A 27,137-nucleotide genomic window follows, 5' to 3' on the forward strand; every position below is an offset into this window, starting at 1 on the left:
GCGCCCCTGCAAACGCTGCCATTTTAAAAAAAGCCTAGAATTTCCTAAGAACAGAATGAAATTCTCCTTCTAAAGAGGCAGCTTATTAAAATAAATCCTCAGCCACAGACAAAAGTGGGCATTATGATTACCACCAAGCCAATTAAGACTCATGAAACCAAGGAGGAAGATAGAAGGCAAGTTCAGAGAAGAAGCCAGAGGCGGTTTACAAAGTGAGGCTTAGGGGGCACCTGGATGGCTCAGTCGGCTAAGCGTCTGACTCATGATTTTGGCTCAGGTCATGACCTCAGGGTCATGAGATCAAGCGCTGAGGCTCCGCGTGGAGTCTGCTTGTCCTCTCCCCCTCCTCCTCCCTCTGCTTGCGTGTGCGCACTCTCTCTCTCACATAAATAAAATCTTTAAAAACAGTAACAATAACAACAACAACAAAGCGAGGCTTCGCCCGTTACCTTCCCAAAACAGTCATGGCCTCCCCGTCGTCCTTACAGCTCAACAGTTTGTCCACGTTTGCATCCAGCACAGCCAGGGCCAACTGGAATATCACCTTGATTCCTTCATAGAAGAAACAGTCCACGACCACAACTGCACTCTCAAACGGCATCACGCTGAGGAACAGCGTGAGGAACCAAGACAGGGAGATGGTGGAAATCACGCCCAGGTCCTGCATGCAGTCGTACAGCTGGGGCACGTAGTCCCGTGCTAGCTCCTCGAAGACACCCTGGTCCACCAGTGCGCCTGCAGCAGGGGTGGGCACAAAAGGCCACAGGTGAACCCACCGCACCTTCTTCCTGAGGGACCCCACCAATCGGCTCGGCTAAGATAATCTAGCTCGCAACTGCTGCTGAGACAACTGGGCTCCTTTCTCTAACTGTTCTGCTGCTACCATGTTACTAGTTACTGTGTTACTAGACCAAGGTGTCAACACTGCTCAGTCAGCAGATTAGTTCTGGGTGCTTCTTCTCTTTCCGGAGCTTTCCTGGTCTGGTTCCCTACCACAAAAGAGCAATAACACAACCATAAGGGTTGTTGGAAAGGTCAGTTTAGAAAGTTTTCCTGATATGTAATTGTTTGGTTAGGCATGAAAGATATATCTCAGTAGCTCCATTTCTTGGCAAACTTATTTAAAAAACAAGTCACTTTTCTGGATGCATAGTCCCCATATATGAGGTGAGGTTTTTTTGTTTTGTTTTGTTTTGTTTTGTTTTTAATGTGTCTTTTTTAAACTTAAAAGCATTCCAGGGGTACCTGGCTGGCTTAGTGGCAAGTCAGCATGAGACTGCTGGTCTTAGAGAGTTAAGTTCCAAGGCCATGTTGAGTGTAGAGATTACTTAAAAAAGAAAAAAAATCTAAAAAAAAAAAAAAAAAAGCATTCCAGTTGTACATACATTCTCATGATCAACTTACTGACATTTCCAGAGAAGTATTCCAATGAATCAAATTAGTGTGAAAAGGTTTAGATATGAAAAGCACAAGAGGGAAGCATAAAGCATACATTTTACCACTAGCAACAAAAAGCTTGTCCTGCTAAAATCAGTGTCTAATACTTGAGAGGATTATAAGGAGTAAGAACAGTAATTTGTTTAAAGGCTTATAGTCATTGTTTCCTTGCAATGAAATCAGTTCTGAAAAATACTATAGAAACTTAGTTTTGGATAAATTTTTAGATGCTTTTTTTTTTTTTTTTTGCATACTTCTGCTGTCCATAGAGTCCATCCGCTTCATGAAAACTTTTTTTGTCAAATCTGATTGATGGTCAACATGTTTGGTGCAGTTCCCACATGCCACAGAGTGACAGCGACATCGAGTGTTTTCTATAATAATTTCTCTAACAGTGAAACGCGTATATTCTCTTAAGCTCCATGGGGCTCCTTTGAGTACAATCCATATTAATTCAAGCCCTCTCATTCCCATTTTGGGAAACTGGAATAGTCTGAAACTCTTTTGGCTAATGGTGCCTGGAAATGGTGTTCTAGCCAGCACCCTGGCTCTAGGAACACCTTCGCGATGAGCCACGGGTTAACATGTTAACTCCATCCCCACATACCAACAACTCTGGTGTTGTAGTAATCAGGAAGCATGCGCTCGCACAGAGCCACTAGCAGCCAGAAAGCTTCCTCCTCTTTGGCATAAAGCAGCAGCACGGATGTGACAATATTCATGGCCTCAAGGAATGAAAAAGGGTGTCATCAAATATATTTCAAGTGCATCAAACACAGGTTAACATAAGAAAGTTTGTGGACCTAAAAAATTACTGAGTTAGTCTCACAGGGTCAGCAAACTTTTTCACCAGAAGGGCAGGTAATAAGTATCTCTAGGCTCTGCAAGCTCCACATACATATTCTTCTAAGTTTTGTTTTGTTTTTATTACTTAGAACCCTTTAAAAATGTACAAACCTTGAGTCCTTGAGCCTGGAACTGCTAAGGGCATTCAGGAACACCAGTACTCACTAAGGACTGAGCCCCTGTACGCAGGCAGGCCCTCACTCAAAACCTTTGCCCCAAGGCTCTTTGACAAAGCTTTTAACCTGCTAAAATCTCAGTGTTTCTAATCCTTAATTCACAAGGTAAATATTTCCTTTTTAATCTTCCATAATGGTTTCTATAACCCAGTACACATGGCCTGAGGCTCTCCTCTGAGAACAATAAAACCTTTCAAATTTGGAAACCTCACCCACTATTTCCATCTGGATAAGGATGGTAGAGATAAGCAACAGTGATTTAAATTCTAAAGTAACCTACTTTATTAAAAGATATTACCACATAGCTCATAACCACTCAAGGCTCAAAGTACTTTAATAGTCCTCTTAATTAAAAAGAGAAAGATCAAAAGATAAAAACGAATTCTGTAATTGTAGAGGCCAACTAACTCCTGTACTTCTTCTGATATTTTACAAACCAGTAACTGCTCCTCCGACTTCTACAACATACATACCAAAGAAAGGAATTTTGGTCTAATAGGCTTTTTCTTGTAAGTTGTAATATTTTCCCAAGTGAAATCATTATTAAAATTCCACTTGAGAATTAACCTGCTGATTCTAGTACACGATCAAAGTCACGGTTAGCTCCTTAGTCATTCAGTCAAGGTAAGTTTGTAACAGGCTCTGGACTAAGTACTGGGCGAGAGGAAGTGGGGGAGTACAGTGGTGACGAGTCTCGCAGGATTTATTAGATGGAAAGGTTAATTAATCAATTTGGGGGTGTACTTAAGGGCTATCAAAAAGGTAAAATACAGTGGTACAGGAAGACCCGTACTGTGTGTGTAGAGGAATTAAGCCTGCTTTAGTGTTTATCTATCTGCCTACCTACCTACCTTTCCCTCTATCTATCCATTTTTGCGTTAAGCGGTCATTTAGTAAAAAATATATTATGCCATCTTTCTGGATTTGGGGGATGTTTGAGGTATTTGTCAATATATTAAAAGTTGTATTCTGCTGTGATTTCTTTTCACATTTTTTTGGAATATAGTTGACCCAAGTTTATACATGAGCTACATTCATCGCCAGTGTAGCTACCCGTCCGTCCCGACAGACACACTGATACGTCGCTATTACAGTATCGCTGACCACATTCTTATGCTGTGTCTTCTATTCCCATCACTTGCTGATTCCAGTACTGGAAGTCAATATCGCCCACAAAAATATGGAATGTTGCACATATTTGCGTGTCATCCTTGAGCAGGGGTCATGCTAATCTTCTCTGGATCGTTCCAATTTTAGTGTAGTGCTGCCAAAGCGAGCACAAGCCTGCTTCGGCTTTTAGCTGGGCGGTCAGAGAAGGCCTCTCTGAATATGTGGCCTTTAAGTCTAGAGTCACGTGATCTTGGCGCTTTCCAAATTGGGCTAGATGTACCAGTACAAGGGGTAATTTTAGTTGGTAGGGGGGCAACGTTTTTTGAGTACTGGATTAAGCATTTATTTTCCTGGGTATTAAAATATAATCATAAGATATAAAAGTTATGTTCTCAAGTATGTTCTTACTTAAGGTGCAAAGTAGGAGCATTATGGGACTCAGAATCCAGAATTACAGGCCTGGGGCTCAGACCCGCTCTCTTTTACCTCAGGGAGGGATGAGGGGTAGCTCAGAGAGTAATCAGAAGCGACCTGAAGGTCACCTAGGTATGAGGTGCCGGATCCAGAAAGGGCATTTTGTCTCCCAGCTCCTCTGCTCAGTGCTGTAGTACCAATCCAGGGAGAGTTGTTCCCTAGGGGCTATCTGGCAATGTCTAAAGACAGTCTGGCTGTCACAACTAGGCAGTTCCACTGGCATTTCGGGGAGAGGTGTTATTAAATGTGTTATTAAACAGGAATGTTATTAAACATCCTACAAAGCATGAGACAATCCCGAACAAAGCATTATCCAGTCCACAACGTCTGTAGTGCCAAGGTCAAGAAACTTAAATGCAGGGATGGTTCTGTTAACCATTCTTCTTTATTCTTCTTACTGACTTACTGGTTTATAAACAATAATAATAATAAAAACCACCTCTGTCATTTACCTGGCAATATCCTATGTTAGGATTTCGAAAAGCATAAGCTGTTAAGACTCTCCTTAGAGCAGCAATGCCCATTTCGTTCTGGAAAGCTGGGTGTTCTGGAAGGGAGCGGTGTAAATCCCTCTCAATCTCTTCTGTGGCGAGATTATACTTCCCCATGGACTTCTCCACTAGATCTTCGTAGTACCCGGGATGCGTGGCCTTCTCGTTGATGGCACCTAGGAGATACCCAGCAGATACACCATCCGAAAGGGCGGGCCCTGCCCTCGGTCTGCAAACACAGCTTACCCGGTGAACCTCTTCGCGTTCCTTACCACGCAAAGGACACTTGCAACATAATGACAGCCCACAGGTGAGGGGGGCTGTTGCAACTGCGGCCAGACTAATAAATTTACTTGCGGCCTGAATCCTTCTTTCAACTTCATCGTAAGCCAAATCAGAGGTTTGCAAGCTAAAAATCTGTGTTCCGCAGAACTTCCTCAGATGATTCTGGGGCACTACTGGGGCAAGAAGAGGAAGGAATAAGAGGGAGCCAAAGCTCCCCCGTCTCATCCCTCCCTCCACCATAGCAGGTCTGCCGGTATTTTATTGGGGTTTTCCTTAAGATTTCACTCAGACGAGAAAGTTCTGTCTCCCTTAACAAGTTTAAAAACGGCTTGCTAACGCATAAGCTTTGAAGAGCTCGAACGGCCATACTGCAGGGTAGGAGCAGGTGTTCAAATGTAGGCAAGGGTTTTTAGGATTGCAGTGGGTGGTGTGGGCATTCCTCACAGTGAGCACCGCTCTGGAGTCCTCAGGTGGTGGGGATGAGGATGGGGAAATGGGTTGAGAATCACTGGTTTAAGATATTTGCAGTTTAAGATTCTTGAAGACAGAAAAGCCTGTATGAAAATATCTAAATCTAATTAAATATAACGTGTAATTATAAATATCTATACATACATAGACATATACATATATAAAACACACACACACATATATATACATACTATACATACTACCCCCCCCCCACACACACATACTAAATGACAGGATAAACTGATCTGTATTTCACTGATTAGAAATTAGAACCCCTGGGCTGGCCTGGACTGTATCAATGATAGTCACCCAGAAGAGACAGCCTTCCCACTCACACTCACCCTGGAAAAGGAAGTCTGGTTGACAGCAACTTAACACTGGCTTTTGCTTTGTTCTCAAGGGAGATTTGCAAAGCTATCTTACCATCTGGCCTGCAGGTCACTTCACTGCGTACACCGAGCCAGGGCCTGGTACAGTGGCTCTGAGAGTCATGGGGAGCAGGGCGGGACCCAGGCAGGGCTCCTCTATAAGGAGTGGGGCTCTCTCCATAGGTGAGCTGGCTTGCATCCTACCACATGTATCCTACCCCCAGTGAGCTGGGTGGAAATATGAGCTGAGGGCCTCTCCACCCCGTGGCCTCACATCGTCCATCACCGTTAAAGAAAATATGGCGTCCAACTCTAAGTGTGTCTCTGCAACAGTGCTGTGTACTATTGTGTCCTATTCCTTGGCTCTCACTTTGAATCTCATTTTCAGCCAAAGAGCCTGTAAATAACTTCTAATTTGAATGAGGTTGAAAATAACATTTTTCATTTGCTATATCAGTGTCCTGAGTCAGTTTGTCAAGGTGACTAGTTCTCCAGACACAAGGAAGACAGAAGACGGGACAGTAAGGCTCTTCTTGGGCTGGATTTGTAATCAGAGATCATTTGACTCAAATTTGGATTTCTAAATGAGGAGTTAAGGCTGGTCTACTTAAGGAAAATAAGCCACGTAAATGAGGATAGAACAAGCTAGTTTTACATAAATCACATAAAGCCAATTATTTTTCAGGATTCTATCCCCCAACTGCTGAGATGTTAATACATCTCATTACGGGCAATTATCATTTATATCTACTTTTAGAAAGAGATATGAGTTTGTTTGGCTGTTTTTAAAAGGTTTTCCTGTAAGTGTGGCCACTATTCTTTTAATTTTAATGTCATTTTTAAAATAAAAGGTTTTAGTAACAGCACTTGGGTTGGACCATCTTAGGTTCAAATAAAAATATTCAAATAAGCTTATCTAAGATGATTACATTTCAGGCCTCTAACCAGGTACAGCAACTGATTTATAAAGACTGGTGACACCAAAAATTGCCCTGATGTTCACGACGGAAAAGACCCCTGGGATACACTGGACACTTTAGGCTGGGAGGAAGGCATGATGGACCTAGCCTGAAGAGCCTCTGGTCTCCAGCAAGACTCAAAGGTGACCCCACAGGGCTCTGTTGGGGCATGAGCCTGGCTGTGGACCAGTGAAGGTGGGCACATCTTTCCCACCGGTCCTTGACACACCCCCTTCTGTCCTTCCTGGCACTCCAGCTTGGGGTGTTAGTGTGATCTAGGCCTTTAGTTCTAGTGCACATTCTGGCCTCTCCTTCCCATTTCCACGTGATAACCAGAAAATCCAGGCGGTGGCAAAAACCAAGGACGAGGCTTTCTCATTCCTCCCTCCCTGTGTCTCAATGACTCCCAGCATGTGCCACACTTAAGCATTCTCAATGACATGTATTCTCATCACTGGGCACAGCCAGGAGAAGGCAAAAAAACTCCCCAAATCACAAAGAATTACGCTCTTTCCCTTTGGTTCTCTTTTCTCCTAAGTAGTGTTAGTGAAGGGATGGAAGAGGTTATGCAGACTTGAGGGATGGTGGCTTCAATATCTGGACACTTGTATATGTGTTCTGTGTTTTCACTGAGGGACTTCAACACTCTAGGGAGGAAAGGCAATTTAGTGCTGAACTGGAGGGCTGCATATTTGAAAGAGCCCAGATGCATGATGGAAGGCGGAAAGGGAGCGCTGAGGTCCTGCACACTCCGGGGCCAGGGCCCCCAGCCCAAGCCCGGTCATACCTGACAGCAGCAGCCAGAGCTCCCCCCGCATGCTCTCTGGGATGCCCTTCAACACCAGCTCCCGTGTTTTTTCTGTGCGGTACATGCAGATCCCTTGCCCATACTCAGCAAAGTGAATCTTCCAAGCTTGCTCCTTCAAAAATTCTTTGGCCTGAAACAGATAATGAAACATTATTATGTCCCAAAGCACTTCAAGGATGGCAAGGAGAGGTTGAATGGAAAGTCAGAATATCTCCCCTAGTGAATGGAGTGGTTATGTTCTGGACAGAACTCTGACGAACAAAGAACTCAGATTTTCTAGAGTCCTTCCCTCATTTGATACCGGAACCTAATTTGAAGCCTGTGGTTCTGCTTTGAAGCTTTCTGGACCAGAATCAGAATTCCACTTACCTGAAACAGGTCAGCAGAATGCAAATTATATTTATGGCTTTATGTCCACACCTCCAAGTGAAAATGAGTTGATAATTTTTAAATGTGGGCTGAGAAATTATGTACTTGTTGGCTGACTTAAACAACAGTTAAAAACAAGACAAAAGTCCTTTCATCGAGCCCCGCATCGGGTTCCCTACTCAGTGGGGAGTCTGCATCTCCCTCTCCCTCTGCCTCCCCGCCAGCTCTCTCTCCCTTGCTCTCTCTCTCAAATGAATAAAATCTTTAAAAAAAAAGAAGAAAAAAAAAAACTCAAGACAAAAAAATGTCACCCGTACTTTATAACTCATCTCCTTCCGTGAAAAAGCCATTCTAAAATTTAATGAGAGATTTAGATAAAAATCTGCTTTGCTTACAGGAAGGTATTTATTTACATGGATACTTATGAGTTTACTTTGATTAAAAAATATTTTTAAGTGCTATTGTTCTAACATGGAAAGCTTCAGGCACAAGCAGGAGGCACCCACCAACTTGGGGTTGAATTCCTCCGGAGACCGCCGTCGGTACATGGTCATCAGGGTCTGGGTGGCTGTGGGAACGCTGTTCCCGTTCAGGTTAAATTGGCGCTCTCCATCAGCATCGGAGCTCGTGCTTCTCTGGGGGCTGGAGGAGACGAGGCTGCTGGGCCGAGAATACACCTGCCGACGCAGAGAGGAACAGATGTTGAAAGAGTGTGGGCTGTAGAATCCACTTCTTCAGTGTCCTCTGTACAGACACCAATAGCTATGTCATGGTTGCCAACATGTTTCTTGCTATGTGAAAACAGGAGGACGGCAGCAAGCCAGCGCTTGGTGGAGATTAAACAGGTGTGTGGGTCATAGACCATGAAGCTTCGATGCTCAAAACAGGTTTCCTCTTATTTTAGATGCATTTTTGCAGCAAACTGGTTGGCTGCTAGGTTCTGGTTGGCATGCGTGCAAAGCATGACATGGCTGAATCAACTCTTATGGGACCGCCTCCCCATGCCCGCTCTGGCTTCTGATGCCCCCGTGAGCTTGGACCAGGTGGACGGAGCAGGCATGTTCCTTGTGAGGTCATCATCTTTACAATACATTTCACCTGCCAGTAATTGCTCTGTCACTTGAGCTGCTCACCTATCTTCCTGGGCTCCACTTTCCCTGGATGTCAGCCCAGGGCCTAATTAAAAAGGGACACAGTATGTATTTTATCATAATAAAGTCATCATCATGATGTTGCATTTCAGATTCCAGAGTTTATTTAGTGACCTCTGTACATTCCCAACAATGTCAATATACGGACCAGAGTCCCTTGTTGCGTAAACAGGACCAATTACTTAATAAGTTTTTCAACTACAAAATAAGAAGGTTAGGCCAGATGATCTACAGGGTTCTGTCCAGCTCTGTGATCCCAAAGACAAACTCCATGAGATTTAAATGAGCTATTGCTGAGATATTGCTCTGGGCATCAGGGTAGCTGCCTTATCTTAGCATAGCTTGAGGATCAAACAAAATGGACAGGGAGGGTACCACTTGGGCAGAGTAAATAGGATGAATGCATAGACCCACAGGCGAATCCCACAGACCTCATCATCTGAACTGTTGTAGCTGCCTGCAAACTCTTTGTCCGAGTATATCTTGGAGGTCGTCTGTTGCAGGAAATCCGAGATCCTCTGCACTAGAAAGTCTCTATCTTTCAAATTGGCAAATAGGAAGGTCATCCTGTTCCTGGTGCTGATGGATAAAGGACTAGGGAGTACGCTGGAGCTATCTGCCTTTTCCACAATTGTCACCTGAAAGAAACAGGAAACAAAGAACATTACTTTCCAGGAATGACCCAACAGCAGCCTCCGAGTAGCACCAAACAAGGAATGCAACACTTTTACATTCTGTAGGAACCACCCATATTCTACTGAGGCAAAAATGAGATTCTCTGACTCTGTTCCAATAAAAAAAAAAATAGCTCCTAACAACTCAAACTGGAGCTCGTATCAGAAGCTGGACTCATCGTGCTGGTCTTTCTAAATCAGCAGTTCTACACTGGGAGTGATTTTGCTCCCGCAGAGTCATCCGGCAACACCTAGCGGCATTTCCGGTTGCCAGGAGTGAAGGGTACCAGGCATCCAGTAGGCGGAGGCCGGGGATGCCGCTCAACAGCCCGCCGTGCACAGGACAGATGGCCCCCAACCAAGTCTGGCCCACAACGTCAACGGGGCCACAGTTTAGAAAACTTGTGAAAAAACTCCCTGGTTTTCATTAAAATTTCAAGGAGTCCTAAAGGAGAGGACTCCTCGCTGCTGCGTCATCCCTAAGAGACAGAAACAACCTGTGATACCGGTGCCTTTTTACCAGGCTTAACTTTGGGATGGTTTCCAAAACCGCACCAATCTTTCAAACATCTCATTCGAATTCCAGGGCTTGCAACCCTCCTCTTACTACCTGAACATTTTAGAGGCTCAATTCCGAACAGACACGATGTAAACAGCTTAATCGCAACCCCACTGCACAGGCTGACCCTGCGTGCGCGAGGCTGTGCGCATGCGTGTGGTGAAGTAGCTCTACCACGTGAGGAGACGAGCAGGAAAGGACATCTGTTTCAGCTCTGAACTGAAGACCTACATTTGGGTCTTTATAATAGGATTTTCATCAACTGGAAGCTAGGGTAAGTGCATAAAAATATTTTTCTTTAGCACAGTAGGAAAAAAAATCTCAAGGCAAGCCCTAGATAAATGGTTTATTTGCAGCAGCTCTGACTATATCCTTCAAGTTCAGTTTCTCCTCCCCTCTTCATTTCCACCTGTAAGCTGTCTAGACAGGTTCAACTTTAACCTCCTCATCAACATTTTCATGTGAAATACATTGTCCCCAAAGCAGAATTTGAAAAGCTTTTTCCCCTTCACAGCTAAGAAACCTGTTGGAGTTGCCTGAAAAGTTGAATGGCCCTAAGTACAACATGGGGACAACTGGGATCCACAGAGGGAAGACTGCAGGACCTGACTTCTACTCTCAGATTTTAGCAACACATACAGTTAGATATGTATTTATATATTTTTTAATTAAAAAATTTATTTGAGAGAGGGAGGGAGAGTGAGTGGTAGGGAGAGGGGGAGAGAGTCTGAGGGAGACTCCACGCTGAGCACAGAGCCTGAGACATGGGGCTCGATCCCACGACCCCAAAACCATGACCTGAGCTGAAACCAAGAGTCAGATGCTTAACTGACTAAGCTACCAGGTATATTTATATACTTTTAAAGGAATCCCCTGAGGTACTTGGAGGTGCACATTTTTCCTAATGCAAACAAGCTGGAGAAATAGGAAAAAAATTTCTTTATCATGAAGAGGATTTTCCCATGGTACTTAAAATGTACTAAACAGTACCTATTTTTAAAAGATCTATAGGGGCACCTGGGTGGCTCAGTCGGTTAAGGGGTTGCCGTTGGCTCGAGTCATGATCCCAGAGTCCTGGGATCGAGCCCCGCATCGGGCTCCCTGCTCAGCGGGAAGCCTGCTTCTCCCTCTCCCACTCCCCCTGCTTGTGTTCCCTCTCTCCCTGTCTCTCTGTCAAATAAATAAATAAAATCGTAAAAAAAAAAAAAAAAGACCTATAAAAACCCCTTTTCTCACAATAATTTTTTCTGATTCTTTTGGTCACCAGCTGTCTCACACTAAATGACAAATGCCAAGGGGACATAAGGTTCAAGTTCCTCATCTAAAACCCAGATAGCCATGTGGACTTGATGAGGTCAAAGTGGAAAGTCCTTTAGCTAGATTACGAATACAGAAACAACCAGAAAGCTCCCACATAGAACATAAATGCTCACATGGACCACAAAATATTTTTTTGCTGACAAATTATTTCTGGTAGGATCCGATCCCATAAGTTTTGTGACGCGAGCAAAGGGCAACAGCTACATACGAGTATTCTAGTTTAATGAGACACGTTTCATTACCAACTTGGGTTATAAAACTAGATGGGAATTTAGTCAAAGCTTGATGTTTAATGTGTAATATCTGCAAGGTAATTTACGATTAAAAAAGAGAGAGAGACTTCATCTGGAATCTCTAATGAAAAACCCGATCGGTTCACTTCATCTCCCTGCTTTGCTGCCTCAGGAATTTCTTCAAAATCTGTAGTAACATATGATCCTGTGCCTATTTGATCCACCTTAAGTCTATCTGTGGAATATACATTAACCATCTCCAGTCCATATTTTAGCTTATTTATAAAAAATTAAATGAAACAACAATTCCTAGTTTATATAGTCCTAAAGTGGCCGCTTCACGTAGGATGTTCCCAGGGAGGCTGCGGCCCAACAGTCAGCTTAAGTCAGTTCTAAAAGGTACCCAGTTCACGGACAGACCCCCTCCGCTCAGACAGATCCCATGTATGGGGGGAGGGACAGAGGGAGGGGGGAGGAGAGGGGCCACCCCATCACTTTTCTGTCATTAAGATAACGTAAAGGTTGTAAAAATTACACTGAGTCCTTTGCTTCTTCCATTAGTTGGGATTAGGGATCTATTGTTCAGTACTCTGGAGATTCATCAGGTTAAAGGAGGGGCACTGCTGCCCTCTTTAAAGTTGCACCCACCCACCATCACATGCTTTATTTCTCAAGGCTACTACCTCCAGTGTTGTTCCTCCTCTAATTTACCCTGAAATATGACTGGGTGATCTCTGCTCTACCAGCTGTTAGGGAAAACAAGCAAGCCAAAGACGGGCTGAGAATATCAATCCCCGTTCTCTCAGCTGCCCTGAACTCTCACTATTGTACTGTATGCTGCACTGACGGGTGAAGAAGCCAGCAGGAGGTGGGGAACAGGAGAGCAGACATCTTGAGCCCGCCCCACTCCTTCCTTATCTCTATTTGGATAAACAGAGTGAGGACTCCCTCGGATTCACCAATGCGCATCCTTAATCCTGGAACCCTTTGCCCTAGCTTTTGCAGGTAACTTCCTTTTGGGTCATCCTTGGTGAAGAAAACCAGAAACGAAGAAAATGAAGTTTAGTAACAGTCTAAGGCAAAGAAGGTACATTTGCTGGAAAAAGTTATGAAATCCACTCCAGAGCCAAATGTAAGTACTTGTCGAATTATCCACCTCAGAATTCACCCCCGCCACATTTCACCTCACACAGTGTTATAATACCAGTTTGCTCATCTTAGAAGAAGCAGAACTAGATTTGTCAACTACCTAACATTTTGGATTCTTTCTGACCCACCCATTCGGCTTCTTGGAATTTATAATTCCTACTTTAAGGAAAATTATATATATAATTGGAAGAAAACGAGAAACAATGCAAGAGTCCAAGCACAGGCAACTGAACAAATAAATTTTATACATCCAGTTAACGGAATAATATGCAGTCATTAAAAATGATGCTATAAAAACATTTAATGATATGGGGGCAAGTTTACTATACATTCAGTGTTGAGGGAAATAAGCAAAAAACAAAAATTCCCTATGTTTTATATCTAAATAACATATATGACATATACACAGCCAAGTACAGAAAAAGCCTAGAAAGCCATACAGCAGAATAACAGGGGCTACCTTTGACTGGTGGAGTAGGGATGAATTTTGTTTTCTTTTTATTTGTCTGTACTTTCACAAATTTTCTGTGATAATGGTGAGTTATTCTTAAAACAAAAGAAAACAAGCAAAAACAGAAAAAATCTCTTTAAATAAATATCTCTTTAAGAAAGGAAAAAAAAGGCAGAGGGATACTTGAATCCTTTACTCTAGGGAATCTTAACAAAGGGTCAATCTTAATTACATAACCGAAGTTTCTAACCACCTTAACTTCTAGAAAAGGACCAGGGCAGGTTGAAAGTGGTCTCCAGGACTAGAAACTGTAGGACTCTAGCCCCCAAGAGCCTAACCTGGAGTTCCTTCTCAACTCCGAACGTCAAGGCAAGTTCTCCGAGGGAGTACTGGAACCACCTAGCACCGTGGAAACAGGGCAGAGGCCACCTCCTCGCCAGAAACAGTAGAATGCGTACAGAGTAAGAAGGAACAACGTCTTCATGGTGCACGAGAATCAGCCTGGGACTTTATTAAAATTCAGATTCCAAAACCTGCAGAGATTCAGAAAATGTGGGGCGGGCTCCAGAATCTGCCTCTGTGGCCAACAGCCCGGTGGTTCTGTTGCTGGTAACTGGCCGACCAGATCCAACACTTGGCTTTCTGATTCACAATCTAGACTGTTTCCTTGGGACCAAGCTGCTCTTAGGCCATAAGCAGGTGTAATAACTACATTTTCTAGTTTTTGTATTTGATGCTTTGATATCCTGGGCCTTGCTGACCCTGGCAGGGGCCATCCTCCCAGAGTTAGCGAACTCCAAGAGATAATAAAGGACTCACCTGGGAGCAGGCCATTCCTGTGCAAACCAAGCACACTGCTTCCACCTCCTTTAACCCAGCTCTCACACTCAGGGTCAACTATCCTTGCCCTGGTCACCCTGGGAGCCCAGATACCAGATAGCTAGGGATGGCCCCTATGCCCCTGCTGAAATTATTCCAACTAGCCCATCCTAAACCTGCTTACCTTGCCTTGCCTGTTTCTTCCCATGGAAATCACAATAAAGGCTCTTGCCCCTATTTCCTGACTCCCTCCGCCTATGGACCAACCATGGTGCTTCCCCAGTGTGCCCCATGGCCTCTCCCAGAGGGATGGTGAGTAGAGCAAGCTCTCTTTCCAGGACGGCCACCTCCTGATGTGTTGGCCTCACCACACCTGAATAATAGTAAAATCTCCATTTTAAAACTCTAGGCAGGAGGCCCCTGGGGGGGTCAGTTGGTTAAGTGTCTGCATTCAGCTCAGGTCATGATCCCGGAGTCCTGGGATCGAGTCCTGCATCGGGCTCCCGGCTCAGCAGGGAGTCTGCTTCTCCCTCTCCCTCTGCTCCTCCCTACTGCTCATGCTCCCTCTCGCTCTCTCTCTCAAATAAATAAAATCTTTAAAAAACCCCAAAAAACCTCTAGGCTGCCTTTTCTAGGAAGGAAAGCTCTTTCAGGTCACTGAGAGCAATGACAACACACAAAAGGGGGTGACTGGGGCCACCAAAGAATTATGAACATTCACCTATGGTTAAAAACCAACGAAATGCTGGTAAAGAAAACATCTGTGGTTCACATAGAAAAGGATTACAAAGGAAACTCTTAGAATATCCACTTTGACCTGACACCTACCTCCCGGAGTGGGATGATGAGGCTACACAGATTCTCGCCCTTGCTGGTAAAGCAGATATAATTTGTGGACACAAACATCTGCCCCAAAATGTGCATTTTGTTGAACGGAGTCCAGAGGGTGCAGTCGGTGTGGCCGTCTAGTTTTTCATCTTTGGGCAGCCGGAAAAGTGCACGGTATCTCTCACTCTTTGCCCTGGCATCGAGATCACTGGAAAGCAATAACAGAGTCACCTGACAGCGAGAGCAACATTTCAATGGCTTCTGAAGGAGGCCGCAGGGGAGGTCCCCTGGCCCATCTCTCTGCTCCTCCATCCTGTCAGACTCATCCCCACCTTCTCGCCCTTCTATTGGAGCGAACTCTAACTTATGACCCAGAAGCACAATTTAATTATTTTAATATACTCAGGCCCCTTGGGCAGTCATTTTACAATCAATACTATAAATGCTAAAGAATCTTAGGAAAACCAGGTCTGGATAGGAAATCCACTCTTTTTCTAAAGGAATACAATAATTTCTAAAGAGATTATTCGCACTTCTCCAGAGCCACTTTTGAGGCCTTATCGCTTAAGAAAGATCTAATGAGAACGCAGACGAGCCTCATGAATCTACTGGCTATCACTGTCCGCCCTAAAAAGACGACAAAATTGCCTGAAACACAGAAACAACTAGAGTTTCCAACCTCAGCTCAGTTGTTTTTCCCCCTTTTTCCTGTTTATCAAGTCAGCTGTTCAAACCTCTCCTCTCAAGCTTCTGTGCCACCTCGGCCCCTGGGTGGTCGACTTTCTGGCTCCCCAGAACAAAGGGGAGCTCCCCCCACGCCCTCCCTTTTCCCTCCAATTCACTTCCACCCTCACCTGCCCTTGCTTTCTTTCCACTGCAGAGGGAGAGGTATCTACACACATGCAAGCGATTTTTCCCATGCCCTATTGGATGTCGCTTCTATAATGACTGGTTTTCTTACAGCTTTAGCTCTGTGCCCCCTCCTTCCCCGCACCTACCTTCACCACAAACCCTTCCCCTTCTATCCTATATTCAAATCTTTTACATTCGAAGAAGAGCACTCCCTCCTCCTTCACCACTGAATTTCTTGAAAAAGCAGTCTACACTTGCCTAATTCCCATTCCTTGCCTTTCCTTTGTGACTCAATCCACTGCAGTAACACCACTCACCCTCAACCAGTCTACTGAAACACCTCACCGGACAGCTTAACACAGTGATCTCTTGTCACGTTCCAATTCCCAGCTGTAGGCAGGGATTTCCAATCCCATCTATGCTCGGGGCCGATCTTCTGTGTGATGCTCTGCAGACAACCAGCTCCACACAATCAAAACGGAGCTGGCGCATCCCTTGGACACGCTCTCCCTCTCTCACTCCCCACTGCAGTTCCGGAGAGTTCTGTGCATATACTCACACTTGACAGCATGGATTTTTCCCTCGCCCTCTCTCTAGCTCCACTCCCACATCCGGACTTCCAGGTTTGTCTGCAGCCTCTCCTCGTCACATGCCTTGCCACTTTCTAGACACTGATGGACTTCACTCCCTCTGTGCTTTCCCCTTGAGATTCCGGCATCATGTTATTCCCTCTGCCTGAAACAGCCATCCTACTGAATCTGGATGGGGAACTTCTACTACCTCTTGAGATCCATTCCAAGCAGCCTCCCCCGAGGGCCTTTCCCACCACCCTGTCCCATCTCCCCATAGCACCCCGCCCCCTAGGACCAGAAGAGTTCCCGTCACTTTGTGGCAGAGTTGGCCGTGCTGGCCGTGTCCGCCTCCCTCATTGACATTTGAGCCCTTCAGACAGCCTTTTTCAGTTCTGCATCTATACCCAGAAAAGCGTTCGGAACCTTGAAGTGATTCAGAAGAGGTTATATTTCATAAAAGAATGTAAGAGTTTCTCGTTCCTGAAGTGTGTAAGACTCTGTCTCTGTCACCTACCGTTTTAGAGCTGACACTTTTTTAGGAGACTTCCTTTTCAGTTTGGGCAGGGATCTGTCCTGTTCAAACCCCTCATTATCTAAGAGCTGCCTCATGGCGATGTTGGCGAGCTGCTCCATTAACTTGAAGGTCTCGCTGATGCTGAGAAACACGGAGAAGAAATGTTCACCGGACCTCGTGCTCACTTTGATCACATCAGGCAGAAGCAGCGTGGCGTTCTTCTCCAGCTGTGTGATGTCCACCCACCGGATCACCAGCTTGGCTGAGCACGGGGAACAAACTGGTCAACACCGGGCCCCTTAAAATCCCCGAAGGATCCTTCAGTCTCACAACCCAGCCCCCGCCCGCGCTGAACTCCTCTGAGTGTGCATGCCCCTTATTTATTACTGTTTTGTCTGTTTCAGAGACAAATTCGGACCCCAGAAATTCCGAAGTCATCATGATTATGAAGTCCATGTCGATGACATTTATCATAGCTTCGGGGAATCTCTGTTACTTAATAACCTTTTTTTTAATAGTGAAAATAACTGACTTCACTTATTATGTAGTTAAAACACAGTGTTGACCGAGTCGTAACTACAGGTCTGTTTTTGGCATTTTGACGTGGTTTATGCGTTTAGGGCAAACCTCAGCAGACTTCCCCAAGCTTCCCTCTGAAATTCGAGACAACTCACCTTCCCTTCCCATAAGGAAAGAATAAAAGCAAAGGTGGTTAATACTGAGGTACATCCAACCCTGACGGGGGACCTTCCCCTTCCAGTAGCTGCAAGAGTAATAGTTGACGAGCTTCTCTTCCTCGGGCATCCCGAACAGCCTGTGGAATTTCACAATGGCTTCTTTAAACTTCTCCGTGTCATCATCTTCCTTCACATCATTGATCTTGTTATACTCTGCAATGATGCCCTAAAGCAAGGAGACAACGAGGCACGCCACGAGCATTAATAAGACTAGGGCTGCTTTTCGCTGCCTGCTGTAAATACTGGAAAGGAAAAAACCAATTCCTAATGCTAGAATTTTTTTTTTTAATTGATACATTCTTTTTCAAAGGCACCCCCCAAATTCTAAGCCCGTTACCGAGGAGCACTTGTGCACTAAAAGATCTTCAAATAACAATATGGATTTATCTGTTTATTGGTGCTAGTCATTTTAAGAAGTTCACTTATGATGAAGCCCATGGTTTTATTCTACAAATGAGGAGATGTAAAGATTTTGCAAGTTAGACTGTTTTTCCTAGCTCATCATGACGAAGTCACCCCAAAGGTCAATTTCTGCTTTTCTCAACATTACTACTTCATTAAGAGAACAGAGATGGTTGGCTTTCATGCAGACCAGGGGAGATCCATTTGGAACCAGGGCTAATTCGGGGGTGAGCAGGCTCTGGTCACGTGCTGCGTCAGGGAACTTCAGACAACCACGAGGTGGCATGAGGGCCCTGGACCTCTGGGTGGGGAGAAGAGCCAGTTCAGGAGAAGGATGGACAAACCTTTCCCAGTTGGCAAATATACCTACAGCCTATGTGACATTTTGAAATTATCAATGCCTTTAGAGGGGGAAAATATATATATATATAGAGAGAGAGAGAGAGAGAAATAAATAAATGAGTAAATATATATATATATATATATATATATATATATATATATAAATGAATGAGTAAATAAAAGTGACTGAGTGGGAACCCACTAGTAAGTAGGAGCAGTTGGGTTTCTAGGCAACCCCAACGGCCAATCAACTTAGAGTAAGCCTGGAGACCCTCAAGTGGGCTAATACCTGTTCCCCTGGACCACTTAGCAGGGCTCTGACCTAAAGTCAGAATAAGGAGACTATTAGAAGGGAGTGAGGTATAAAAAAAACCAAATGATACCCATGTTTTGAGTGGAAAAACATTCAAACTGCATTATCCCAGATCTACCAACTATCACACTTCTAGAATGCTCATCTAAATTTAAAAAACCAAACTGTTTCTAATGTGAGAGAATTTGTGAGGCTACAGAACTGAGACACAACACTTTGGAACGCTCCAGGGCCTAGTACGTAACATCAACAAACCAAGCCTTGCCAACTGATTTCAACAGTCAGGGTAATAGTCCCCATCAGGTTCAACTCCCAACTTCCCCACCTTTAAGAAGAGAGAGGATGTAGAATGCAGAACCTCTCCTTAGTTTGCTTGTAATTTTCTAGCCAGGTGGACCAGATGATGGAACAAAGGGATGGAACATCTCCTTCCTTTATGCCTTACAGGTTCTACGTAACATAAAACGTGTTATCCTGGTCCCAGGCAACAGCTCCACATCACTTAGAAAAATTACTACAATCCAAATATTTGGGATGCCCAATACAAATTTAAATACACAAAACACACTGACACAGAATTCACAAAAAGGAAAATTAACTTCGTGAACATGAAAAAATGTTCAACCTCATAATCAAAGACAGAAAATTCAAACAAGAAGACCCCAACTTTTACCTATTAAAGCTGGAAAACCATTTAAACAACCAGAATGCTGAAAAGTGAGCAATGGTATAATTGCACAGGGATTCTACTAAACTGACAGTCTCTAGGAAGGGCCACTAAAAGTGTGTAAACTAACTCAGTAATCAACATTTTGTAATTTGTAATCTATCCCAAAGGAATGAAACAAAAACTAGAGGAAGACTTATATGAAAAAGTGTTCACTGTAGTGTATTACTGTTTGTGCCTGCCCCCACCGGTCTCAAAGCTAAGGAGACTTCTAGAAAGAGAGGAATGGTAAGGTCAATAGTGGGATGATATTCCACTATTAAAATAACAACTAAAAATTTTATAACAATTCCAGTCAAGGAAACAAAGATGTGATACAAAATTATATGCACAGTAAGACTACTATGATGATAAAATGCACCCCAAAAATCTAGAAAGAAATATGCAAAATGTTATCTATGGGTCTGGATTATGGTTGCCTCCTCTGTAGTTAATTATTACATTTATAATTTATAAAAGTTAATTAAATCTCATAACAAATAAATTTGTTGGTTCCCTTCATTATTGGACAACTGAGAATGCTTAAACCATTCATTTGCACATGAATGACATTCTTTCACACATAATTGCATTAATAGCAATTCCTTTCTCATAATTGGTTTCAGGGGAATTAAATGTGACATTTTTGGTATAATAAAAACAGTGAGAACAGCTATTTGACATAATTGGTCCTTCTTTTCTTTTCTTTTTCTTTTTTTTCTTTTTTTTAAGATTTTATTTATTTATTTGACAGAGACACACAGCCAGCGAGAGAGAGAGAACACAAGCAGGGGGAGTGGGAGAGGAAGAAGCAGGCTCCTAGCAGAAGAGCCTGATGTGGGGCTCGATCCCAGAACGCCAGGATCACGCACTGAGCCGAAGGCAGACACTTAACGACTGTGCCACCCAGGCGCCCCTTGTTTTATTTTCTATTTTTCTGTGTTTGTGTTTGTTTTCCTCCTGGCTATTGTCACTTCTAAGCAATCTGCATCTATTGCCCAAAGATAGTACCATCTGAGGGAGGACTAGCAAAACCTAACTGAGGACCTCGGTAGTGGCTCCTGGGCAGGGAAGAGGCCTCTCGCCCATCCCCACACCAGTCAGCGGTCCCCTGCGACACGGTCAAATGAGGAACCTCACACTCTCTCCATTTCCATTACTTCCCAGAAATTCAGACACATGACTCAGAAATGAAATGAAGAAGTTATAAAATCAGAAGGGTTTTATCAATAAAATAACTCTCAGTTATTCGAGAACACTCTTTTGTTTGGAAGCTCCCACCTCCTCCCAGCTTCAAACTGACCCTTCTGAAATCAGCCATCCTGAAGCAGCAAAAGATCCATCTTGGGGGCAAAGGGTAAGGGAAAGGAAGAGGGTGATATGTTATACGTGCTTTTGGGCTGCTCAGCCCTTCCTAATTTTATGTGGTCCAGTTAAAATTCCGTTCTCTCCCTCAAAAATATCAGACCCTAAAAAGCAATGATAGTCTACTTCTTTTTCTGATTATAAAACTACTACTTGTTCGTGTAAAAGTTTAGTGAAAGAGAAGAAATCAAGTAGAAAGTGACCATCCTGTGTAATTTTAATGAGAAGAGAACTATCAGGTCACTTCCTAGAATTCTTCCTTAACCTGGGTGTAAAGAAAGGCTTCCTAGTGATGACTAAAAATTTGGAAGGAATTTCTAATTTTGACTAAATAAAACATTTAAATGTTCCATGGCAAAAACTATCATGAGCAAAGTCAAAAGACAAATGACAAACTTAGGGAAAATATCTATGATCTATATCTCCAATAAAAGGCTAGTCGCCTTTATATAAAAGAACTTTTAAAAATTAAAGAAAAATAAGACCAAAGTCCCATAGAAAAATAGGTGAAAGACATGAGCAATCTACAGAGATATAAAAATGGCTATTAAACATTTAAAAAGATGTTCAACTTCAGTCATAAGTGAGATAAATGTAAATTAAAACAACACTAAAATATTTCTCCCCCATCAGATTGGCAAAGCCTCAAAAGCTTGATAATCTACTTTTTTGGCAAAGTTGTGGGAAAACAGGCATTCCCATACATGCCAGTGGGAATATAAAATGGTACAACTCCTGTGCGCGGGGGTGAATTTGGCGATATTAAGCAAAATGACAAGTGCATTTACCCCTTGATTTGGCAATCCCACTTCTACCAATTTATCATAAAGATAGATCCCCACAATACACACACACACACACACACACACACACACACGTGGAGATTATATATATATATGTAATATATCTCCATATTCATATATATCATGTATATTTTTATATGTGTGAATTATAATTCATGCATATACTATATGTTTGTGTGTGCGTATGTATATAACTATTTATAATTTCTAATTATAATGTATAATTTATATACATTATATACATTATATACATTATATAATTATAATGTATAATGTATACACACACACACACGTGGAGATATATATATATAATATATATAATATATATAATATATTATATATATATCTCCATATTCATATATATCATGTATATTTTTATATGTGTGAATTATAATTCATGCATATACTACATGTTTGTGTGTGCATATATATATATCTCCATATTCATATATATCATGTATATTTTTATATGTGTGAATTATAATTCATGCATATACTATATGTTTGTGTGTGTGTATGTATATAACTATTTATAATTTCAAAATATTGGAAACTACTTAAATGTCCAAGTGTAGGAGAGTGCTGAATTCTCTATAGCACATACACACATAACATGCACCTATGAAAAAGAATTAGGCACTAAATGCAATGTGGGATCCTGGATTGGATCATGGAATAGAAAAGGACATGAAGGGGCGCCTGGGTGGCGCAGCGGTTGGGCGTCTGCCTTCGGCTCAGGGCGTGATCCACATCAGGCTCCTCTGCTATGAGCCTGCTTCTTCCTCTCCCACTCCCCCTGCTTGTGTTCCCTCTCTCGCTGGCTGTCTCTCTGTCACATAAATAAATAAAATCTTTAAAAAAAAGAAAAAAAAAGGACATGAAGTGGAAAAACTGGTAAAATCCAAATAAAGTCTGTAGTCAACAATATTGTTTTTCTAAAGATCTATTTATTTGAGAGAGAGAGAGAGAGTGCACATGCATGCACACAGGACAGGGTGAGCAGGGGGAGGGGCAGAGGGAGAGGGAGAGAACCTCAAGCCGACTCCCCATTGAGTGCAGAGCCTGATAAGGGGCTCGATCCCACAACACCGAGATCATGACCTGAGCTGAAACCAAGAGTCAGATGCTTAACCGACTGAGCCACCCAGGTGCCCCTGTAGTTAACAATATTGCATTACTGTTCATTTCTTAGTTTTGATAAATACACTATGGTTACAGAAGATGTTAATATTAATGGGAGCTAAGTAGTAGGGTCTATGGGAATTCCCTCTCCTATCTTTACAGTTTTTTTGTAAACCTAAAAATTAGTATTTCAAAATAAAAACAAAACTATTAAAATGTTTTTTTTAAAAAACAAACACAACATGTGGATACTCTCTATGAACTGATATGAAGTGTTACCCAAGAGTTACTGAGTGAAAAGAGCAACTGCAGAGGAGCATACGTACATGAAGGCTTATGTGTAAGAATTAAAAAGAAATAAGAAAAATACATACATCTGCCTCTTTTTACAAAAAGAAACACAGGAAGGACAAGCCAGATAAGAAGGAAGTTGGTTAACTAGAAGAGGTTGGGGAGAACAGGGTAGCAAGGAGGCAGAAGGGAGTTAACGCTTTGGGAAATTTACAATTTTGGAAGCATGCTAATATTTTCTGCATGCAAAAAATGAAGTTAAACTAACAATGCAGCAAAGAAGAAAGGGCCTGAAACTGAAAGCAAACTGAAACAAAGGGTTGATTCCAGGACTGGGACAGAGAAAGTACAAGATGAGTTTGGGACATGGGGTGCCTGGGTGACTCGGTTAAGTGTCTGACTTCAGCTCAGGTCATGATGCCGGGGTCCTGGGATCGAGCCCTGCATCAGGCTCTCCGCTCAGCGGCGAGTCTGCTTCTCCCTCTCCCTCTGTGATCTCTCTCGCTTTCGCTCTCTTTCAAATAAATAAATAAATAAAATCTTTAAAAAAAAAGAGGAGTCTGTGGCATCCCATATAGCAGAAGTAAAGTGTTCAAAAAAGCTACAGGGACATGTCACAAGGACAAAGGAGGCAATCTGTAGGTGTTTCCTCTAGCTAAACCTGGGATAGTGTGAGTGCCAAAATTATTAAGTCCAGTAATGAAACATGAACAACTGAAAAACACAGGAATCCACGAGTCCATAACAAAAATAAATCAATGAATAAATGCCAAGAGAGCTCTTGCTTATAGCAGAATAACAGGTGCCAACTGATAAATGTGAGAGAATGCTGGGATCAGAAAGCGATCGTTTTGTAAAAATGTCACAGCGAAGACTGGTTCAGACAAAAAAATCACGAACGGACACTAAATCATGGGGCAATTTTGATAAGGAGTAGGTTATTTGCATGGCTTTAGAGTGTTTTCCCATAGAACATTTCAAATTGTTTATTATTGGAAAAGGCAAAATTAGTAACTCTACAGTGGAGAACCCGGGTAGGTAACGCCTTGCTGGGTTTCTATCAGCCACGAGGGGAGATATCATGTGCCTCCAGAAATGACACTCTGAAAAGGACGTAAGGTCACTTATGAGGTGCTCCTCCTGGGTATGCAAAATCAGAATCAAATCCTAGGAGACATCTAACAAAACCTAAAATGAAAAATATCCCGTTAAAAAAAATAGAAACACATACATAAAAACATGAATGTCATAAAAGACAAAGAAAGGCTATAGAAACGTTCTAGATTGAAGGAGACAAGAGATGAAAACCAATTCAACAGCTTCCTAGACTGGATCTTGCACTGGACTGAAAGGGAAAAAATGCTAGACACTGGGTCAATGAACAAGATTGGAGTATGTGCCAAATATTAAAGTATAATGTTAACGTTAAATTTACTGAAGGTGATAACTGCAGTGTTATTATTTAACAGAATGTTCTTAGAAATACACAGTGAAGGATTTGGGGGGGTGGATTCCCCTCAAACAGAAAGTAAATGAGCACTCCATTGATACTGTAAATGGGGTAAAATGTTAACAATAGGAGAACATGCAAAAGGTCTACAGGCTCTTATTTTTACAACGTTTCTGTAAGTGTGAAATTATTTCCAGTTAAAAGTTGAAACAAAACAAAACAAACAACCCTCTACCTGTATTTTTCCTCTCACAAATGTGGTGATATCATTCTCGTTTTCAAAGATGGACAGTGTCTGCAGTAAGTTCTGCTCAAGCCATTCCCAGTGTTCGGTGATTTCCTTTCTGGAACCGCCTGTATGAATAATAAGATGATAAAACATGATACTAACATTTCGTGAATTTACAAGATACTTAAATAGACTCATTTCATCAATACACAGTGTCACTAAAGGAGACCGCTGTCCCAACAGCTCTGCCTTTAAAATGCTTTCTCCCTTTCTGAGTAAGCAGTGTCTTATAGTCAAGTCTGATCAGGTGGGTTCAGAAACTTCTCCGACGCTGTCTCCAGTTAGAAGATAGCAACACTTCTCCCACTTACTTCTCTGGATTGGGACTTGAGCACGACCCTCCACTTGTCTCCCTCCTAGAACCTGCATGCCCTTCACAAGGGAAGCTAGATCTCGTTAGGATACGAGGTTACGGTTGTTAAGTTGCAAGAATATGAGAGCTTTGGTATGCCCCTGGAGGTCTGATGTAACCACCTTCTATAATGGGCAAAAATGATCCTCGCTCACTTCAATTATGAATGAGATGTGAAAGTGGACGATCGCTGTGGAACAGCTGCCTGGCTCTCGCAAGCACGGCTGCCTTGAAATGTAATGGGATGAGGTCATCCTCACAGCCTCCGAGCAAGTCACCACACTTCGGTCAGTGATGAGAAGCATCAGTCACCTCGCCTGGCAAGCTCCACACTGACACAACCCTAGCCTTGTAGCACATGTAATGGGCACCGCTCTCCGCTCAGGGCTGCACGGGTCCCACGGAGGTATGCCGCCAGGATGTGGCTGTAAAGATACTGGGCTAAATTCCTTCCCCTTCCCCTTTTATTCTTGCTCTGGGATTGTTAATGATCTTGCAGAAAACCATGTTTTATAAATCATTCATATCCATATATATAAATCGTAGGCTACTCATCCCAGAATTAAGGAATGACTTTCTGATTCCACTGATTCAACCTCCAGGCATCTCCTTAGATTTCCAAGCTTTCTTTTCCTTAATTTCTTAACAGTGTCTCTTCTTCTCTTTGTTCTCTGTCACCAGTAATTCACGGTAAGTCAGAATCGCACTCTGACTCCTGACAAAGAAAGGCGGGAGGCACGAATGTGTCTACAATGATACTCAGAACTGTCAGAGCAGAACTAAAATCTCCCCGAGGTGAGGCAGGTTTGAGGGGTTTCAGAACCACTGTGTAAGGAGAGAAAAAACAAAACCAAACCCAAGTTCATTTTCTTTTCTTTTAACACTAACCACCAAAGCTGCCTACACGGAATACCGATGCAGAGGATGAAAGCAGATTTGTTCGTGGAGAGGCAGCGCTGTGAAACACGAAGAACAGACCGCTGATCTCTGTGGGCGTTACCCATGGCTCGTTATTTGGGGCCACAGTCAACCACAGGGAAAGACAAGTGATGACTCTGTACCGCGATGTCACGGAGAGAGCTAGAACGCAGACACCTGCGCCCCCTCACTCCGCCACCAGCCAGTTGGATGACTTTAGACAGTTTTGTTTAATCTGTAAAATGGAGATGAATTAACACACACACACACACACACACACACACACACACACACACACACACACACCTTTATCCATCTCAGAGCAATGCTATAAAAATCCCAAGGAATAACGTCCACAGAGATACTTTGGAAAATAGGAAATATTTTTCAGATGCAAACAACAATGCCCATTTGGAATATTGAGGGGAATGAGTCATTTTGGAGTTTACCAGAGTGCTTTAAAACACTTCAGACTTCAAAATTTTAAACAGTCACTGGAAAGGTTTCTTTCTTTTTAAAGATTTTATGTATTTATTTGAGAGAGAGCAAGCAGAGCATGAGCAGGGGAGGGGCAGAGGGAGAGGGAGAAGCAGACTCCCCACCGAGCAGGGAGCCCGACTCAGGGGCTCGATCCCAGGACCCTGAGATCACGACCTGAGCTGAAGGCAGACGTGTAACCAACTGAGACAAGCAGGCACCCTGGTCACTGGAAAAGTTTCTAAAACATGCCGTGCCCTTCCTTGTCCGTAAACAGGTCCCTACCATCACCAGCTGTGACTGGCTGTGGTAGGCAGATGGAGCCTGTTAATGCCTGCCATGAGCCCGCCACCCCGGGCACCTGTGCTTGCTGGCACTGTCGGATGTGTGCACCTCGGGACAGAGGCACTCCTGGAGACCCACGGGACGGCTGAGCTTCCACAGACCTGCCGGGCACAACTCCCAGCACCTGTCTGATCTTGCTTCTTCTTCTGCCCCTGCCTATGTTGATCGCAGAGGTGCTTTCCAGAGGCTGGTTTTCACACGGTCTGGCTATTGACTGGTACCTTACCATGCGCGGCCCTTGACCAGGTACTTGACTTTAGAGTCCTGGTTACGTTGGCTCTGGAATCCAGCCTCGGCTCACCCTCACTA

At 43.2% G+C, this 27,137-nt stretch overlaps 1 protein-coding gene and 1 non-coding gene across 2 annotated transcripts in view; both read right to left on the reverse strand.

Annotated features, from left to right (window-relative positions):
- The window catches only part of TBC1D9 (TBC1 domain family member 9), a 109,108-nt gene that overhangs the window by 27,303 nt on the left and 54,668 nt on the right, over positions 1 to 27,137 (reverse strand). The window contains exons 3-12 of the mRNA XM_026499388.4: positions 24,683 to 24,801; positions 17,591 to 17,819; positions 16,917 to 17,178; positions 14,979 to 15,186; positions 9,377 to 9,583; positions 8,301 to 8,471; positions 7,405 to 7,555; positions 4,496 to 4,710; positions 2,045 to 2,162; positions 450 to 735 (exon numbers count right to left, since the gene is read on the reverse strand). Of these exons, the coding sequence (XP_026355173.1) occupies positions 450 to 735; positions 2,045 to 2,162; positions 4,496 to 4,710; positions 7,405 to 7,555; positions 8,301 to 8,471; positions 9,377 to 9,583; positions 14,979 to 15,186; positions 16,917 to 17,178; positions 17,591 to 17,819; positions 24,683 to 24,801 (1,966 nt within the window). The remainder of the gene's footprint in view (positions 1 to 449; positions 736 to 2,044; positions 2,163 to 4,495; positions 4,711 to 7,404; positions 7,556 to 8,300; positions 8,472 to 9,376; positions 9,584 to 14,978; positions 15,187 to 16,916; positions 17,179 to 17,590; positions 17,820 to 24,682; positions 24,802 to 27,137) is intronic.
- Positions 3,634 to 3,738, reverse strand: LOC113255828 (U6 spliceosomal RNA). Its single transcript, XR_003316451.3, has one exon. It is a non-coding gene; the product is annotated as a U6 spliceosomal RNA (small nuclear RNA).

Source organism: Ursus arctos, unplaced genomic scaffold (genome assembly GCF_023065955.2).
Source record: "Ursus arctos isolate Adak ecotype North America unplaced genomic scaffold, UrsArc2.0 scaffold_11, whole genome shotgun sequence".
In the NCBI taxonomy this organism is placed as follows: Eukaryota; Metazoa; Chordata; class Mammalia; order Carnivora; family Ursidae; genus Ursus; species Ursus arctos.